At 51.1% G+C, this 18,439-nt stretch overlaps 2 protein-coding genes across 3 annotated transcripts in view; one reads left to right on the forward strand and one right to left on the reverse strand.

Moving 5' to 3' along the window:
- DNAJC11 (DnaJ heat shock protein family (Hsp40) member C11) overlaps positions 1-7,911 on the forward strand; it is a 66,845-nt gene extending 58,934 nt beyond the window's left edge. For both annotated transcript variants that reach the window (XM_004425536.3, XM_087446889.1), the window contains 6 exons: positions 2,409-2,564; positions 3,905-3,974; positions 4,500-4,557; positions 4,694-4,836; positions 5,553-5,682; positions 6,332-7,911. In XM_004425536.3, the coding sequence (XP_004425593.1) occupies positions 2,409-2,564; positions 3,905-3,974; positions 4,500-4,557; positions 4,694-4,836; positions 5,553-5,682; positions 6,332-6,357 (583 nt within the window). In that variant the 3' untranslated portion in view covers positions 6,358-7,911. The remainder of the gene's footprint in view (positions 1-2,408; positions 2,565-3,904; positions 3,975-4,499; positions 4,558-4,693; positions 4,837-5,552; positions 5,683-6,331) is intronic.
- A 345-nt stretch (positions 7,912-8,256) lies between these two features.
- On the reverse strand, positions 8,257-16,008 carry THAP3 (THAP domain containing 3). Its single transcript, XM_087446890.1, has 5 exons — positions 15,896-16,008; positions 12,791-12,983; positions 10,094-10,156; positions 9,336-9,440; positions 8,257-9,032 (listed from the first exon to the last, which is right to left on the reverse strand). Exons 1-5 carry the CDS (start codon positions 15,967-15,969, stop codon positions 8,748-8,750), a joined length of 720 nt encoding a protein of 239 aa, XP_087303016.1. The 5' UTR covers positions 15,970-16,008; the 3' UTR covers positions 8,257-8,747.
- Positions 16,009-18,439: the final 2,431 nt, after the last annotated feature.

Genomic DNA, 18,439 nt, shown 5'->3' on the forward strand with positions numbered 1-18,439 from the left:
CCATTTTGATTGGCATTTCCCTAATGGCTAAGATGTTGAGCATCTTTTCATGTGTTTATTTGCCATCCATATCTTTTTTTTTTAGTGAAGTGTTTGTTCAGATCTTTTGTCTGTTTTATTATTGGGTTGTTTGATTTCTTACTGTTTGAGTTTTGAGTGTTCTTTTTCAATTCTGGAGTTGCTTTTATTACTGAGGGATATTGTCACTGGATATAGAATTCAAGGTTAACAGGTTTTTTGTTTCAGCACTCTAAAGATGTTCTCCTGTCTTCTGGCCTCCATTGTTTCTGACGACAAGTCAGTGGCCATTAGAATCATTGTCCCCCTGCATGTAATGTGTCATTTTTTTTTCTGGCTAATCAACTTTTTGTTTTTGTTTTTTTTTTTTACTTTTGTTTTTCGGCAATTTAACTGCGATGTACCTACGTTTGGTTTTTGTTGTATTTGTGCTGCTTGGGGTTTGCTAAACTTCTTGTATCTGTACAGTTATGTTCTACATCAAATTTGGAACTTTTTGGCCATTAATTCTTGAAATATTTATTACTGTCCCATTCTCTCTTCTCTGGGGCCCTAATTACTCATATGCGGAAGCTCTTGATGTCATCCCACAGGCTTCAGAGGCTCTGCTCATTTGTCTTCAGTTCTTTTTCTCTTTGTTCTTCATATTGGATAATGTCTATTGATCTGTCTACAAGTTCTGGCTCTTCTCTCATCTCCTGTCTGCTGTTAAGCCCATCCAATGGATATTATATGTCTTTGAGCATAGTTAAAATAGCTGCTTTAAAATCCTTATCTGCTGGTTCTAACATCTGGGTCATCTGGCGTGGGTCTCTGTTCATTATCTTTTTCTCTTGTTGTATCTAGATATGTAGAGGAGTTTGTACTGGATCTTGGGTATTGTGAATAATACATTGTAGAGACTATATTCTGTTATGTTTCTCAAAGAAGTGTTCATTTTTTCTTTTAGAAGGTAATTAACTTGGCTGAGGTTAAACAGACTCACCTGTGTGGCAGCAGCCAAACACAGCACAATTATTTTACCCTTAGCTAGGCCATTGATAGATGAGGGATCAGCTGGAGATTTGTGCCACATTTATACACAGAACTTGGGGCTCCCAATCTGACTTTCCTTTTTGGGGACCCCCCCCCACTTCCCAGCTGCTGTGGTTGCCACAAACTCCAAGCTCTGGTTCTTCAATCTAATAGGACTTCAGATTTCTTCCCAGTTTTAATCATCCATATGGTACAGACTGAAACTTGCCCCCAAGCTAAAAGCTGTTAAAAAAACAAAAACAAAACAGGTGTGTTGAGAGACCCATAGGTGGTGTATTAAATTAAGAATATATAGATTATGACCTGCCGAATGAGGAGGCACAAGCCACCCACATGGGGTCAGCAGGTATCTTCCTCAGCATCCAAGCTCCCACTTTGGGAAAGTGAAACCCACGGGGTCATTTTGATTGAAGGCACACTTTCAGTACACTCACACCAAGGAAGCAGAGTCGCGAGATTTATTACTTAGAGATCGCAGAAGGGGTTGTTGGGGGCAGTGAGCTGGGAGAAGGGTAGTCCTCTGTCCAAGTTCACGAGGGAATGAGCGGGAGATAGAGAGCAGGGTAGCAAGTACCTGTGGCTTATAAGGTAGTTGGAGTGGAGGTCACTAACTTCTTGCAGGCTGAACTCTAACTGGTTATTTTAAAAGGTGCCCCAGGAAAAGCAAAGTAGGAACTTATGGGGGAATCCTAAGCTCGGGTTCTTATCTAAATGTCCAGACTCTGTGTGAACAGGGTTGTCATAGTGTGAAATGCTGAGGCAGCAACTCAGAAAAACAACAGGAAACTGACCAGCGCCATTCCAGTCTTCCAAGTTTCAGCCCTCCTTTTGCATCCGCCTGCCTTTAGTTCCTGTCCAGGACCTGAAGGGCTTTGTCATATGTGGTCCAGAGGTTACACTGTTATCTGTGCGGTGATTGGTCCAGTGGGGAGCTACTCAGCCATTGCTGGAAGCAGAACCTCCTTAATTGGCTAACTTTGTAAATCTTCACACACTTTTTTGAAACAGATAAATTGAGGTCTGAGATGCAACTCTCTGTCTCGAGGACACCTGGAGGAGTGTCCACTCCTGTCTTCTAAGGCCACATTTGCTCTGGTCAAACATTAGTCTATTGCTTTGCCCTTGAGGTCAGCAGGTAGTGGACCTTTCTTCTGTCACAGACATCAAATCCAGCAGCTAAACTTGGGAATAGGGAACGGTAAAGAGGAATGGATTATGAAACAAGCAGATTTCGGGGTTCCTCCTGACTGGTGTTTTATGTATCTGCAAGGTTCTCTTCTTATGGCTGAGACCCACATTACCCTTCCCTGGAAACCTGACTCATCTTGGGTGTTTTGTTTTGTTTTTGTTTTTAGGTTAAACAGGGCCAGTCAGACTTACTTCTTCCCTATTCATCTGACGGATCAGCTTCTTCCCAGCGCTGTGTTCTATGCCACTGTGGGGCCTCTCGTGGTCTACTTTGCTATGCACCGTCTGATCATCAAACCATACCTCAGGGCTCAGAAAGAGAAGTGAGTGTAAAACATGTCACGGGGATGTCACTAAACAACTCTGTGCCTCAGTTTCCTCGGCTTTAAAATGGAGATGATAATAATAGAACCTACCACATAGGGTTATAGGAAAATTAAAATTTTTTTTTTTTTTTTTTTAAAGATTTTATTTATTTATTTTTTCCCCCCAAAGCCCCAGTAGATAGTTGTATGTCATAGCTGCACATCTTTCTAGTTGCTGTATGTGGGACGCAGCCTCAGCATGGCCGGAGAAGTGGTGCGCGCCCGGGATCCGAACCCGGGCCGCCAGCAGCGGAGCGCGTGCACTTAACCGCTAAGCCACAGGGCCGGCCCAGGAAAATTAAATTAATTAGTCCATGCAAAGTGCTTAGCATGGTGTCTGGTCCATAGTAAGTACTCAATAAATGTTAACTATTTACTATCAGTAGTAGTAGTTCTACTTTTATCCCTTCATTTGTCAGTCCTACTTTCAGAAAGGATTAGAGTTAGTTTACAAAATTGTTGACACTATAAACCATGACCACAAGAAATAAGAAGTTTTCCTTTTTCTCATTCTAACCATTTCTTTTCCTGGCACTGAGTTCAAGAGGAATGGGTTCTGAGTTCTTAACATACAGGACAGGCATTAAGTATAGTCTTAGAAGTCACAGAAATGTAATTTATTTTGCAGTTTCTTGTAGCCAGTCCATTGAGGGGTAATATTAAATCTGAGAGGGGTTTAGATTCATTACTTTATAATGATCTAATTTAATAAATTATTGAGCTTAGAAGATCTGAGAGAAAGGAATGAATCTCGTTTTTAGAGCTCCTCTAGGCTTTGAATCATTAGAGTTCAGGGTCATAATTCCCCAGGGGCTTGAGGCTTGGAACAAAGCATGTGCTGGGTCAAGTCTTCCGACGGAACAGGTGTATCCCGAGTCCCTGTGCTTTGCTAAGAGGAAAGTATATTTGTGTATCTAAAATCGCGTGTGTCAACCCTACCAAAAGTGCTATGTAATAATCCCAGAAGGTTGGTGGCCTATCCTGTGACTCTCACCTTCTCTGACCTCCACTTTGCTGAGGTTCCTGTCAGGTGGAGTCTTCTTCCCACAGCAGTGGTTTCCTGTACCCTCTGGTGGGTGAGGAGGTGGGTAGAGCCATCTAAGATTAAAGGGAAGCTGCACAGGCCTGTGATGAACAGATTTGCTTGAGACTGTCTTGGAAATATTTGTTAAAGTTCTAGAATTAGGAATGCAGTAAGATCACAGACTGTTTGCTGGGCGCAGGTCCAGCGAGGGGCTCTGTGCCTCACTGCTGGGTAACACCACGCTCGTGTGTGGCTTGTGTTTTTCTCACATAAGGGAATTGGAGAAGCAAAGGGAAAGCACGGCCACCGACATTCTGCAGAAGAAACAAGAGGCAGAGGCCGCTGTGAGTGCTGCATAATCGCCACCCTTTTGCTCTCTGTGAATCGCTGTGAATGTTCCTACACTGAGGTGCAGAACTCAGCCTGCAGCGCAAGCTCCTCTCTTTTCTAGTCCACACTTCTTAAACTAGGGCTGTGGGGGAAATACTTCACACTCTGCATACTGGTCTCAAGGGCTTTAGGTCTCAGACTTTTCTTCCCCAACAACTTCATTGGTCATTTTAGTCTTTATATTGCCTATGGGATGCAATACTGGGAACTTCAGTCTCTGTCCTAAAGATGAGATACAATTACCCTCAAAAAGCATAACAAGGTTTTTTAAAAAGTGGTGGCTATTGTCCTATCTTCCCTTTAAGTGAACTGTTTTTACATGACATAAGATAACAGAGATATCTAGGATAAATGTCAGGGGTACTGTCGGGTTCTTCAGGGGAAGGGCTAAAATGCACCCAGGCATATGGCTGTGGCTCTGAACAAAAGAGGCGGAGCCCAGTGAGGGTCCTGATGGCAGCCATCCTTGTTCTTTGCAGGTTCGATTGATGCAGGAATCTGTGCGAAGAATAATCGAGGCAGAAGAGTCCAGAATGGGTGAGAAGGCATGGTCTCTCTTGGGGGTGGGGGCTGGGGGTCTCAAAGGAGCACATCGCTCCTGCAGTCCAGCTGTCCAGCTGCGCAGGGGTGCCCAGCCGAGGCCTGCCCCCGCTCTGACGGAGCCTGTCCTCAGGGCTCATCATCGTCAACGCCTGGTACGGGAAGTTTGTCAACGACAAGAGCAAGAAGAGCGAGAAGGTGAAGGTGATTGATGTGACTGTGCCCCTCCAGTGCCTGGTGAAGGACTCAAAGCTCATCCTCACAGAGGCCTCTAAGGTACAGCGTGCATGTGCCCACGGGATTCAGACAGAAGAGGCTCCTGGGGAACGGAGGCGTCAGGCCCCTCGGAATGGCCATTTCATTGCAGTGAAATCCTTCATGTTGCCGAAAGTCGCTGTGCAGAATGCTGCCCAGCACCCAAGTTATATCCACATTGGAGCTATTTATTTACTTCATCCATTCAGTCCCTCAACAAGCATTTATTGAGCACCTACTAGGTACCCAGTATAGCAGCAAGCAATACGTACCCTGCCTCCATGGAGCTTACATTCTGCTTATTCCTCGCCTTGTTCCAGAAAGAGTGTGAGTTCGCCTGTAGCACGTTAGAGGCTCACACTGGAGCCTGGGGCGTGGATGATAAAGGCAAATTAAAATGCATATTAGCTCAGGCCACTGAACTCCTGGCTCACTGAGTTAAGTCAGCTGTATCTCCTAGTATCTCCAACTTGGTGGGGCTTCTCTGAGGATGGAGGCATATTTAGAGTGGGGGAAGGGGCCAGTATTGAGAGGGAAATCTAGAACTAAATAGGCAGCTTTTTGAAATTCTCATTTCTTTTTCCTCAAGCTCCCAAGTTTGCATCTGTCATAGGCAGCTCCCAAGGGAAAATCAAGGCCCTTCCACACTGCACCTTCGGGGGGCAGCAGACAGTAGTGGTGCCAGGTTTCTAAGGACTGTCTCGAGGCATCTTTGAATAAGAATCTGTTTGTTACAGGCTGGGCTGCCTGGGTTCTATGACCCGTGTGTGGGTGAAGAGAAGAACCTGAAGGTGCTGTACCAGTTCCGGGGGGTCCTGCATCAGGTGATGGCACTGGACAGTGAGGCGCTGAGGATACCAAAGCAGTGTGAGTAGCTGCCCCTTTGCAGCCACCTGCCCTGTGCGTGCCCTCGGCCTCTGACAGGGACCGGGCACGTCAGTGTGGGGCCACAGCCATTTTCCCTCTGTCATTGTCTGGGAGCAGGCAGGCTTGGGAATCATGACTGGCTCAGAGCCCACAACATGATGCCCTGAGGAGGGGGTGTGGGCCCTTTCCTAGGTGGAATTCGAGTGAGCTCTTGGCTTGGAAACTACAGCTTGGGTGGCTGGGTATGAAGCAAACCCAGCTGCTCCTTGTTCTAGAACCAGCTGATTCTCGGCACCTTGTACACAACTAGTCAGCCATAGGCCAGGCAGCCTTGGGTCTGGTGATGACTGAACCCCTTAAGTGGAAAGAGAGTGTAGAAAGAGTTGCATTTTGGGCCGGCCCTGTGGCTTAGCGGTTAAGTGCGTGCGCTCCGCTGCTGGCGGCCCAGGTTCAGATCCCGGGCGCGCACTGACGCACCACTTCTCTGGCCATGCTGAGGCCGCGTCCCACATACAGCAACTCGAAGGATGTGCAGCTATGACACACAACTATCTACTGGGGCTTTGGGGGGAAAAATAAATAAATAAATAAAATTAAGAAAAGAAACAGTTGCCTTTTTGATACATTGAGTTTGTCTTTTCTTTTACAGCTCACAGGATTGATACAGATGGATAAACTACTTGAGAAACCAGATTAAAAAGAGGCTACAAATAATCTTTTCCTGGGAGTCTACAAATTTGGAAGCAGGGGAAAAAACCCAGACGTCAGATGTGTTTGTTTTATATTATTCCTATAGAAGGTGGTACCATATCAATTATGTGAAGGGACACACAGGCACCCCGCTTTCATGGGTGCTGTAGGTAGGACTGAGGCAGCCCCACCTGGACCAGAACCGCAGCACCACCCATGGCTGTTTTCCCAAGGATCATGTCCCTAGAGGGAAGGGCCTGGGCCCCAGGACACCTCCAGGTCCCTCCCCAGGTTCAGTATGTTTGCTGACTGCAGCCACCCAGTAGTTCTTGGTCTCTCTTGAGGTATTTATGGAACATCTTGCCCTCACACACAGGACTGAACTGCTTTTCCTAAAATCCACATTGAACATGGAAAACAAAATGGAAAGGAAGGAAGGAGTTCTCAGGAGCAGAGGTCTCCAGACCAAGTGAGCATCTGTTCAATCAACTTCCCGAAAACCACCTTTTCCTGCTGAAATATTACTAAGTGAATCTGCAGAGCATTGTGTGGGTTTATAAATTTGCTTTTTATCTGAGAATGAATGGTTTTGGAAATTAGTCTCTTTTTTACCCTCCCAGAACTTCTTGAATCATTCCACTGGCACCTGGTTTGGGACACAGTGGTGTAACTCCAGGTCCCAGGGCCCATCCCTGTCACGGGTCACTCCCAGGAGCCACCTATATCCTTGTGGGAAAAGGTAGATGAGAGCTGAGCCATGTCCCTCTCAACCTGCCCCGCACAGCTCAGCCTGACCTGCTGTGCCCTTCACACTAGAGTGTAGTGTGAGAATGAAGAGAGGTTGGGGGGGCGGGAGGAGGGAAGCATAGCTGAGGGGGCTTGAAAGGACCAGGGCTCAGACGTGCCAAATCCTGAGCCAGTCCTGAGTGCCAGGAGAGCTCCGAGGCTGCCTGTGCCTCGCTCACACACACGGCCAGCAGGTGTCACTGCCGCTCCCCACGACTGGTCATGTCCAACTCCCTCCTCAGAGGGGCCTCCTGTCTGGGTGTCTGCTCCCAAGACTTTCTTTCACTTGCCTCTTCTGTGGCTGCAGACTGTTTTGGGAGCCAGGATACTCCTGAACAGCCTGGTCTGTTAACTGTGGTAACAGTTACCTGGTGAGCAAAGAGGGCCTGGATGGTGGTGGTTCTGGCAGCCTCCCTGTAGCTATTGCTCAATGAGGTTTCATTCCCTGGCATTGGTACCTGAGTAACTGCTAATGACCCCCTTCCTCCAGTTTTTAAAATCAGTTCAGGTTGCCCGGTTCTCTAATATTTATCTATCTCTCTATCTCCATTTTACATAAGTTTTTCTCTGAGCTGCTGCTCTGAATGTGAATCGTGCAATAAGCATTGCGTTAAGCTGAGTCTGACTTCCAACACAGCCCTGTGTTCCCTCCGCGGCCCCTCCACAGCCGGTGGCTCTTCTGGACACTGATTGTTTGCAACAGACTGTACAGAAGGCACACTCTTACCACAATAAACCTGTCCTGAAATCTGGGCACAGTGTTTTACTGCATCTGTGTGTTCATTTTTAGGAGTGAGCAAAACAAGGGAAGTGCCCCCTCCTCAAAGGCCTCGTTCCGTCCTTGATTCTTTGCTTTTTAAACCATGAGGCTTCACTCGAAGCTGTGGTTCGGTTTTCTACATCTGACGTTTGCCTGAGAAATAGAGTCCAGAGTTTGGAAATCACTTAGGCTAGGATTTTTGTTTTCTCTAAGTAGAGTCACATTTTTTTTTAGTCATGCCCAGCCTGCTCTTCAATAGGAAACAGGAAGTCAATCTTCCCACTAGCAGCAAATGTCAAATTAGTGCTTGTTTTTAAATAAAGGAGAAAAACCCGCAGTGTGGGAAGACACTTTATTTTGTTGTTTGCTCAAACCAGGCTGGGAAAGGAGGCACTCCTTAGAACAGAGGCCAGTCTCAGCCACTGAGCCAGCTGTCCAGGCAATAGAGGGGACCACTCACGCTGCCATCACCCTCTCGCATGTGGGGTGGGAGTCACCCCACACACTAAGTCTGTCCCTGGACCCAAATGCCCCTCAAGGAAATGTCCTTCCTGCCTGTTGGGGGAGTGTCTGCCACGCTGTGGCTCCCAAGATGCTCGCCCAGCTTGTGCTGAAAGGACTAGGCTGTCATGCTCACAGCCCACCCTCCTGGCCTGATGCTGCTCAACTTCACCTGCGATGGCGTTGGCCTCCTCACTGGGGGCTTGGCCTGGCCTGCCTCACTGCCACTTTTGAGTGGCAGGGGCAGGACTGAAAGGTCCACAGCCAGAGCCCCAAAACCACTGCCCCACCTCCCAGAGGCTCCAACAAGAAAGCCTGGCTGTCTGGCTCAGCTCTGCTGCTCTAGCCGCAGCCTGGCCTGGAGTCCCGCCTGCCCGGCTCTGGAAGCACGGAGGCGGCTGGACATCCTCCGCATCACCAGCCTCTGGGCCTTCAGGCGCTTTCGGAGCTTTTCATTTTCCTTCAGAGTGAGGAAGAGTTTTTTCTTTAGGGCATCTAAGTCCAAAATGGCGTAGCTGTGATCAGATGGCTGAGTGGGGAGGGGCCTTCTCAGCCCTGTGGGGCTGGCCTGCTGACCAGGGGCCTTGGTTGCTTCCGGTCTGTGTGGCAGGACCTGAGGACAGAGGAGGGTGAAAGATAAGGAGTGCCCTGCGGTCAAAGCCCGAGACTGGCGGCCGAGCTGCTCTCCACAGAAAGGTGGCGTGTCACCACACTCAGCAGCACTCACTTCCCGAAGCTCTCCTAAAATGCATGTCTGCCCAGGCTGCAGCTAATTTTATTGGGAGGGTCTGAAATCAGGGCTACATACCATGGTGCTTGTGGTTTGGGCACCAGTTTTCTTCATTTTGTTAGCGAATCCCCTCTTGCTGAGACCAACCAACCCCATGCTGCCTCCGTACCGGGCCCAGCACCTCACCTGCTCCTCAGGGCCTCCGGCGTTTGGGGGCAGCTGCAGCACTTCCAGCGCGGTGTCCACCTTTCTCCCGGGGCCGCGCTCCCCAGCCCCCACCTCTGGCAGGACCTGGGAAGGGCAGGGCAGAAGCATGCAGCTGACACCGGATCTTCCCACAGCTGTTACTTGTCCATCCCACCAGGAATCCCTTCACACTGTTGCGGGCGGTGGCCACTGCCAGGGGACCAGCAGAAACAGCCAGCTTCCTCCTCCACAGGCCTAGGACCCGACCCTTAGAAATCGGACGCGAGCCGGACTTGTAACCAACGGCCACTGCTTGATATTGAACAGGAAGGAGGAGGCACGAGAGGCTTCTGCTTTCCCTTTTCTAGCAAACTAGAGAATCCAAAACACTAGCTTCTTTTTTTTTTTAAAAGCCGGTTTCTTTTTTTTTTTTAATTTTTATTTATTTTTTTTCCCCCAAAGCCCCAGTAGATAGTTGTATGTCACAGTTGCACAGCCTTCTAGTTGCTGTATGTGGAACGCGGCCTCATCGTGGCCGGAGAAGCGGTGCGTCAGTGCCCACCCGGGATCCGAACCCGGGCCACCAGCAGCGGAGCGCGCGCACTTAACCGCTAAGCCACGGGGCTGGCCCCAAAACACTAGCTTTTGAGGAAAGCATGACAAACGCCCAGCAGGCCAGCCTGGCAGGCAGGTGATGCTGCTCAGTCTCCATCTCGCAGCCTAAGTCCAAACGCTTGTGACGGCCGCAACGGACTCACCTCTTCCTTCTCAGAGTCGGCCTTTCTGCGCTCGCCGGCAGGGTCTGTGCTCTCCCTCACCAGCTGCAAGAGACACGGACCTGCTGTAGACGGGCCGAGGTTCTGCTCACTCAGGGCACGAGCAGATGTGCTCCTCGAGAACCCCATGGCCAGGCACCAGGCCTTGTGCATCTTTGTCCCCTTGCTCAGCCCCATGTTTGTTCAATTAAACCCAGAAACCCAGCCCAGCTCTACTCTCACCACCCACTGATGTGCTTCTTTTTCCAAAGATGTTCCCAAATCTTGGGTCAGAGGCCCATGAACAGGTCCCTATGAAGCCAGGGACTGTCTCATTCATGTGTCACCCCAGGGCCTGGTATTCTTCTAAGCACGTAGTAGGTGACTCATTTTGCTCAGTGAATGACAGCCACGCAGTAGAAAACGTCTGACTCAGAGCCTGTAGTCCCCAGGTGGCCATGGAGCTGAGCCAGGGCCACAGGGCCAGAACCGACTTCTCCCTGCCCCAGGCACTGGAAGCACTGAGGAGTAGGGTCACAAATGTCCCCCCAGTTGTTAGACTAACCTCTTACTTCAGGGGCAAACACTTCACCACAGATGCTGAAAGTGAAAGTGATCAAATGACTCTATTAACAAACGCCGGGGGCCGCTAATCAGTGGGCACAGAGCTTCAGCTCAGTGAAAACACTGACGTTCCAGTGCCTGCCATACAACATCGTGCCTACCATTCACAATCCTGCACTGTACACTTAAAGCTTGTTAAGAGGGTATATCTTGTGTTAAATGTTCTTACCCCAATAAAATAATTTTTTTTTTTTTTTTGAGGAAGATTAGCCCTGAGCTAACATCCGTTGCCAATCCTCCTCTTTTTGCTGAGGAAGATTGACCCTGGGCTAACATCCATGCCCTTCTTCCTCTGCTTTACATGGGATGCTGCCACAGCATGGCCTGATAAGCAGTGCGTAGGTCCGTGCCCAGGATCCGAACCTGCCAAGCCCAGGCTGCCGAAGTGGAGCGTGCGAACTTAACCACTACACCACCAGGCCACCTCAAAATTTTAAAATATATATATAAAGTAAAAATAAAAGGCCTTCCACAAACCAAACATGCATTCAGCACCTACTCTGCCAGGCAGTGCTGCGGCTGTTAGGAATAAAGCAGTGAACCGAGTCCCTGTCCCCATGGCACTTACACCGGAGGGAGAAGACCAAACAAGGGAGACACCGAGGGCGGCAGATGGGGACGGTCAAGGTGCTATAAAGACCAACAAGCAGGAAAGGCAGGGAAGGGCCAGCAGGGGGAGGTGGAAACAGTGGTGGGGAGGGCCCTCCCACAGGAGACGTGAACATGGACTTGGAGAAGGAGAGGCCGCAAGCGTACAGATGTCTGGGAAAGATCAAGGGCAGAGGCCCTGGCACAGGCATTCTGGGCATGTTTGCTCACAAACGGCCGCCTGTTCTTCCTCACGCCCTGTAACTCAACTCATGGTTTCCACTGGCTCCCTTTTCTCTCCTTCCATTAAAATCAAACTAGCATAGGAATTTGTCAGCCTTGGGGTCCACCAGCACTTTGCCTTCCAGGTTCAAACAGCCGCCCCGCTGTGGAGCCCACACTGTGGGCCTCGGGACACCTGTAGGCTTTACGGAAGTCCACATAACCCCCTCATGGCTTCAACAGCCAACTGTCTGTGAGCTCTCTCCCAAGCCAAATCCACACATCCTGCCCCACCGAGACACGTCTACCTCAGTGTCCCACTGGGAAGTCTAACTCAACAAGCACAGGACAAAACTCCTCAGGGAATCAGGGAACCCCACGCCCCAGGGGCTCAGTGAGCTCTGCTCTCCCTGACCGCCTCCCTCTCCACCCACCGGCTCTGCAAAGTCCATCCACTCGATCCGCCTCTCCTCACCACACTCACCTTCAGCTCAGGCCACCACGACTGCACTCACCTGCAACACCACAGTGGCCTCCGAACCAGCTTCCAGCCAGAGGGAGCTTTCCAAAGTCACATCCCTCCCCACATCCCTCAACCAAAAACTCATGGCCTGTCCAACCGTCTGGCCCCTGCAACCAGCCTGAGCTGATGCTGTGCCCAGATCCCTTCCGCCTCCAAGCCTCTGCCACGCTGGCCCCAGTCTCCCCCTGGTGCTCCACCTGCATCATCCTTCCATGCCCTGGACAGAGCTCTCAGCTGGCACAGTGCAGCACACAGGAGGACTTTTTTTTTTTTTTTTTATCCATAGATAGTTTTTTATATACAGGAGGACTTTAACAGCGACCTGCTAAGTGGCAGTGGCACAGTGTCTGGACTACACGCTCCCAAGCCCTGGCTGGCTACTAGGAAGAATAAGATGAAGTCTAAACGCAACACAGCTGGCGGTCTTCACTGTGGTGGCCTTGAGCTCGCATGAGGCCCAGCGGAAGCAAAATGCATAAAGGACCAGGCTCTTAGCACACTTGCCAGTCAGCTGCTTCAACAGCATCCAGTTGTGAAGCGTGCTTTATTTTTAAAGTGGCTTAAATTGTGACATCCCTCAAGCGAAGGTCATGGCCAGCAGGGCCGGCTGGGCTCTGCACCCCAGAGGCTTGACAGTGCCACCCTCACTGAAGTTCTCGGCCTGCGCCTTCACTGTCCCTGCAAACACCACCCCATCCCATGCAGGCCGGATCTGAAGAGACGCAAGACAGCAGTGTGTTCACCTGCGTGGGGTCCTGAAACGCAAACACCGTGGGCACAGCATTGTGCTTCAGGTTTTTGCGGTTTCCAAAGGCACTGAAGCACTCGGGCCGGAAGTGCTCGGAGCAGATGACCGTGTGCTGCTTCGGCTTGAAGTTGCCCCGGCCGATGTTCAGCACCCATTCCCTTAGCAGCTCCGGGCGGCTGAACGGGAACCTAAGGGGCAAAGGAAGGAGACCAAAGGGAATTAGCAAAGCCGAGTTCAGCACTTCAGAGTTTCGTGGAATGTTCACATCACCGCACAGTATTTTACTGGACAGCTTGGAAAATTCAACAACCTCATCCAATTTCTGGAAGCTTCTGTCATGGCTATTTATGGCATCCTTAGCAGAAACCTGAGACCATGAACGTGGCCAAAGAGCCCAAGTGAGCTGTTTCCGAAGCTACGTTTGCCAGGTGAGCCTTCATTCGTTCCTTCAGGAGCCTGTCACGTACCAGGCCTCGCTCTTGGTGGTGGGATGTGGGCGTGAATAAGACAGCCCCCGCCCTCATGGAGCCTACATTCTAGAAGGGGGAGACAGACAGTAAACCCAACAGACGTAGACTGTGTAGGAATAAAGAGTAGGAAGTGGTCAGGGAAGGCCACCTGAGAGGATTTGAGCAGAGGCTGCAGGAAGTGGGAGAGCGAGCCGTGTGGGTATCAGAAGGAAGAGGGAGAGGAGAGGCTCCATGACAGGCATGTGCCCGTGTGTATGAGGAGGCGTGAAAGGCAGGTTCGGCTGAGACAGAGCAGGAGGAGTGGGGACCGCAGGACGCAGGCCTTGGGCAGATGGGGAGTCCCTGGAGGCTCCGGGCAGAGGGTGAAGGACCAAGTCCACCCTGCTGTAGGAGGGCACCTGGTGGCTGAGACCAGGGTGCCAGGAGGGGTGGGTAATGAACGGGCACATCTGGGATGTATTTTGAAAACCACGTAACAAGGCTTGCCTGTAGGCCATGAAATAAAAAGAGAAGGAAGGAGTTGCATGTATTAAAATGCAGGGGGAGGGGCCGGCCCCGTGGTGTAGCGGTTAAGTGCGCGCCATCCTGGGCGCCCACCAACGCGCCGCTTCTCAGGCCATGCTGTGGCGGCGTCCCATATAAAGTAAAGGAAGATGGGCACGGATGTTAGCTCAGGGCCAGTCTTCCTCAGCAAAAAGAGGAGGATTGGCATGGATGTTAGCTCAGGGCTGATCCTCCTCGCAAAAAAAAAAAAAAAAAAAAAAAGCAAGGGGAGGCTGTAGGAGGGGCAGGTTTGGGGATTGGAAGTTTGGTTTCATATGTTAGATGTTAAACTGAGGTGCCTTTTAGATGCCCAAGTGCTGGAGTGGAGTGGCAGGTGGACACACATGTCAGGAGATGTCAATGTGGGGACCGTCCCTGCATAAAAGGTGGTAAAGTCATAAGCCTGGGTGAGATTGGTGCCCTGGAGAGCAAGTGTGGACAGGGACAATACAGAGCCATGCCCCTCACCCTGAAATGCTCCAAAGTCTGGTGCTGGAAATAAGGAGGATCCAGTGAAGGAGACTGAGAAGCGACACTGTGACAAAGGAAGAGGCCGAGAAGTGTCCCAGAAGCCAAGTGGGAGAGTCTCAAGGGGTCAGTGGTCAGTTGTGTCAAATGCTGCAGAGAGGTCAATCCAGTTGAGGATGGACAACTGCATTTGGCATCACAAGGGCCACTGGGGACTTGGCAGAGCTCTTTTGTGGGAGTGTGGGGGCAAGCATCTGATTGGAATGGGTTTGAGAGAGAACCAGAGGCAACTCCACCCGCAGGTATATATCGAACCAAAATGTACAGGTACATGCACCAGAAGACTCGTCCCAGCAAAAATGTCCAGAGCCATGTGCTTGTAACCGCCAAAAAACAGAGGCACCCAAATGCCCTTCAATTGTAGAACAAATCAATTCTAGTACATACATTCAATGGAACACCATGCAGCAATGAAAAGGAATGAACTGCTGCTTCGTGCAACAAGAATGGCTCTCACCAACATAATGGGGAGCAAAACACAGAGAAAGGTTCACACTGTGTCAATCCACTCACGTAAAGTTCAAAACAGGCCAAAGCAATCCACTGACAGACGGCAGGACCCTTGGGGACAGGGAAGGATGAAGGACTGGGGGGGTGCGGTTGGGGGGTCCCCTGATGTCCTAATTCACGGCAGTCAGACAGTGTTCACTTTGTTAGACTGGTTGGGCTGTGTACTTACTTGTGCACTTTTCTGTAAGCGTGTTATGGTACTTCAATAAAAACATTCACGCTGGAAAAGACAATAACAGGAGGGGAGGACGTGCACACAACGAGCGCGGCAGCCCTTTGGAGTCGTGCTCTAAAGGGACAGAGAAACGGGCAGGGGCTGGGACCTTGAGGAGAGTGGGCAACATTCAACCGGCCCAGAACGAGCTCTGCTGGGCAGGCCCGTTCTCTCGGCGCGGCCCGCACACTGTCAGGGACAGAAAGGGACAGACTCCAAAATGCCCGCCATAATATCCCCGGACTCCCGCGGAGTCAGCGCGCCGGGCCCCACTCCCCCCACGGGACCGTCCTCACTCCTCCACTCCACCTGCCTTCAGGACAGGCCTGCAGAGGGCACCGCACACCCAGCAGACGTCACTGTCAACTCATTCATTCAGCAAATGCATTCAGCAAATACTGGACGCCTACTAGTCTCAGGCTGCCTCTGTGGACAAGATAAAGGCCCTGGGACCTCCGGGGACGGACACTCAGTAACTGCAGGGTGCTAGGTGCTGGGTGCGCGCTGCCGGGGGACGGGCAGCCCCAGAGTCGAGCCCCGAGCTCGCAGCAGGGCCGGCCCACCGCCTCCTCGCACGCGGCTTCCCCGGCCGGCGGCGGGGTGCTGTGCGCCCCTCGACCGTCTGCCCACGCGCCCCGGCCGGCCGAGGCGGGCCGGGCTTCCGGGGCCCGTGACCCCGCCGACCCCGCGCCGCCGCCCCTCCGCGAAGGCTCGGCCGCACGCCCTCGCCCGCCCGGCGCACAGGCCTCGGGCTCCGGCGGGGGCCGCGGGCGGTCAGCCCCGGCGGGGCGGGCCGGACCCCGCGCCCCGCGCCCCCCGCGCCCCCGCCCCTCACCGGTGGAAGGTGAGCTGCTTCCTGCGGTTGCTGTAGCGGTTGCAGCACTGCCGGGCCGCGCACGACTTCGGCATCTCCAGACGCCAGGCCCAGCCGCCCCCAACAAAGATGGCGGCTGCGGGGCGCGGCGGAGCCTGCGGGCGGGGCGGGGTCATAGGACAGGGCGGGACCGGCCCGAGAAGGCGGGGCAGGCGGTGGGCGGGGCCTGCAGTGCGGCAGGGCGGAGCCTGCTGGCGGGGCGGGGCCTGCAGGGTCGCCGGGAGGTGCAGGCGGGCCTGGCTCTGCTTTATGGCCAGCATCTCACACGGTGCCCGCGACCGCGTCACCCCAGAGTCGCGCGAGCTCCGCGTGGCACGTCAAGAGGCGCTCTCGGGCCGACTCAGGCCCGACACCCCTAACAGGGCTGGCCGGTTCAAGTTTCACCCCAGTTCACTGAAGCTCGTGGCCCTCAGCTCCTTGCTTTGGGGCCCCCAATATCACACCTACCAACAGCCTTGGAGAACTGGAAACCAGAGTAAGGCTCAACTCCCAGCTTGGCCAGTATTTTCAAGATTTTAAGAGATGTCGATAGGCAGATTCCCGCTGCTGGAACGTCACTGGGGGAGGTACTAGTTGACCACTAGTTGGTCCCAGAGTTAGGCAGACACAGCTGATTGACAGAACAGGCTCAGGTACTGGGGACCCGAAGTGTAAAGAGGCAGAATGAACACCCCAGAGAGATTCCAGTCCTGCTTACACAAGCTCAGAGGAGGCTGCAGCTTTTACAAAGCAGGTACTCACTGGGGTTTAAGCTAATCCACAATTCCATGGGGCCGGCCGGTGGCTTAGCAGTTAAGTGCGCGAACTCCGCTGCTGGCCTGGGGTTCGGACCCCAGGCGCACACCAACACACTGCTTCTCCGGCCATGCTGAGGCCGCGTCCCACATACAGCAACTAGAAGGATGTGCAGCTATGACATACAACTATCTACTGGGGCTTTGGGGGGAAAATAAATAAATAAATAAAATCTTTAAAAAAAAAAAATCCACAATTCGATGAAGAAATTGGGAAAGCTATTCCTGTCTATTCATACTGTGATTTGTTTCTGGAGAATTAACTGGAAAGGTATAATAAGGGCTGTGGGCATTTTTCATCCTGCTAAACCAAACTTAAGACTTTAACTTCCCAAGTCTTCATGTAGTCATGGTTTGGGGGAGATGATAAAGGGAGAAACACACAATTGTCCCTCAGTACAGAGCACCAACACCTGAAGCCAGACATGAACCTCAAAGTAGCAATATATTTATTTACAAAATATACAGTTTCACAGAAACAGCTTCGCTTTATACACATAAACTTTATAATTACACAGAACCATGTAAACGATGTTAAGTGTCTGGTCGGGCCAAAGCCAATGGGAGGGGCCTACTTTTGGGGTGACATCTTTCCCTCCCCTCACTTCATTAGCCACCAACCAGGAGTCCCTAGATGGGCCAGGCCTAATTTGCATAAAGCTGATTGCAGCTGCCCAGCTCAATCTAACACAAAAACCAAGGTGTCCTGACTTCTTAGACACCACCCACAGGGATAGATCTGTTAAAAGAACAAAAAGAAAATGTAGGAAACAAATCGAGATGATTATCAAATGCCTTCCAGAGGCATCACCAGGCATTGCACCTTCTAAGAGCAATACAACAGTTGCCAGGGCTGGCAGTTCCACTCTAAAACCACACATACTCTTAAATGCACTTTTAAAACTTTGTGGAGTTTTTTTTTAAAAAGAAGAAAAACACTTTGGAACTTTGGCTATTCTCATGGTGAAGACACCAGACAGGCAATGTCATGGGGCAGATCTTTGGCAAATTCCTCTCCAACTTTTCCTGGACGTTTGCCCTAGTCAGAGCCAGACAGTTGTCTGGGGAGAAGGTTGTTTCTAAGCCAGCTTCTTACTATTTTTCTCTACAGCAGAACTTCTCCCTTGGGGATCTTCACAATAAACTGGGTTTCAGAAACTATTTCTATTTTTCTCTTAATATAAGCACAGAATTAAAAACAAAACAAAAAAAGGCAGTTCGCTGGTCAAGCATGAAAGATACTAGGACAAAATATGGGCTCCAATTAGCCAAATTCGGTTCAACCCCCTTGGTGTTTCAGTGAGAGAACGTGGACTGAGAAGCCTGGTGGTCCCACACAAGGGAGTCCCGGGGAGAAGCCTCCAGCAGAGAGACTGGGGGTCCATCCTGCTGTAAATAAATATGACTAACTTGGGCATTTTCCCCTTTTCATGCTTTACAAGAACGTTTATGAAAACACACCCATCGATTTACAAAAAAAACATTTTTGAGAACAAGTATTTGAACTGCTAAAAAGTAATATCAATTTCAGAGACAGCTGAAGGCCTCCTCTCCCTCTGAGCTCCAGAAGCACCAGTGTCCCGGGGCACACTGCCCTCGAGCAGGCCCTGCAGGGACTTCAGAAGCCTCCAGAGCTGGCCCACGCAGGGGTCTCCCCAGTCCAGGGTCCTAGTTCAGATCTAGGAAACTCTGCACAGTTCAATGGTAGATT

This window comes from Ceratotherium simum, chromosome 22 (genome assembly GCF_057802395.1).
Source record: "Ceratotherium simum simum isolate JZ-2026a chromosome 22, ASM5780239v1, whole genome shotgun sequence".
Classification (NCBI taxonomy): Eukaryota; Metazoa; Chordata; class Mammalia; order Perissodactyla; family Rhinocerotidae; genus Ceratotherium; species Ceratotherium simum.

Bases quoted from the DNA above. Each gene is read 5' to 3' on its own strand.
- THAP3 (XM_087446890.1), bottom strand. From the start codon at position 15,969: ATGCCGAAGTCGTGCGCGGCCCGGCAGTGCTGCAACCGCTACAGCAAC. The intron at 9,441-10,093 runs GTGAGTCCGTTG...TGCCCTTCCCAG, and splicing joins CCGACTCTGAGAAGGAAGAG to GTCCTGCCAGAGGTGGGGGC. The intron at 9,033-9,335 runs GTGAGGTGCTGG...CTCTGTCCTCAG, and splicing joins CCGGAGGCCCTGAGGAGCAG to GTCCTGCCACACAGACCGGA.